The sequence below is a fragment of the Penaeus monodon genome, chromosome 28 (genome assembly GCF_015228065.2).
Source record: "Penaeus monodon isolate SGIC_2016 chromosome 28, NSTDA_Pmon_1, whole genome shotgun sequence".
NCBI lineage: Eukaryota > Metazoa > Arthropoda > Malacostraca > Decapoda > Penaeidae > Penaeus > Penaeus monodon.
Window position 1 is genome coordinate 28,281,782 of NC_051413.1, and position 354 is coordinate 28,282,135.

The 354-nt window shown below is 35.9% G+C and overlaps 1 protein-coding gene across 1 annotated transcript in view; it reads right to left on the reverse strand.

Moving 5' to 3' along the window:
* The window catches only part of LOC119591146 (neuropeptide-like protein 29), a 7,485-nt gene extending 7,229 nt beyond the window's left edge, over positions 1-256 (reverse strand). The window contains exon 1 of the mRNA XM_037939856.1: positions 197-256. Coding sequence (XP_037795784.1) covers positions 197-256 — 60 coding nt within the window. The remainder of the gene's footprint in view (positions 1-196) is intronic.
* Between the last annotated feature and the right edge of the window lie 98 nt (positions 257-354).

The window sequence follows — 354 nt, forward strand, 5'->3', positions numbered from 1 at the left end:
ATAGATGAATTTCCTGACCGGGTGATAGATGAATAGGTAAACTAGTTAACATGCAAACTACATTATTATTTTTTTGAATGTGGTACTCCCGGGAAACATCCGGGAGGGAACAGCGAATATAAATATATTCATATCAAGAAAATATTCATATTTCAAGTTCATAAACACTCGTATCCACAGCTTAATGTATACCCACCATAGTTTCTCCCATACCCGAGATAATGACTTCCTCTATAGCTTTATACATAGCCCCCATAGCCTCCTCTATATTTACATAGGCTCCTCCATAGACAATTAATGTAGTAATAATGAGATCATTGCTAGACCTTAACCAACACCTTTGTGATAATCTTG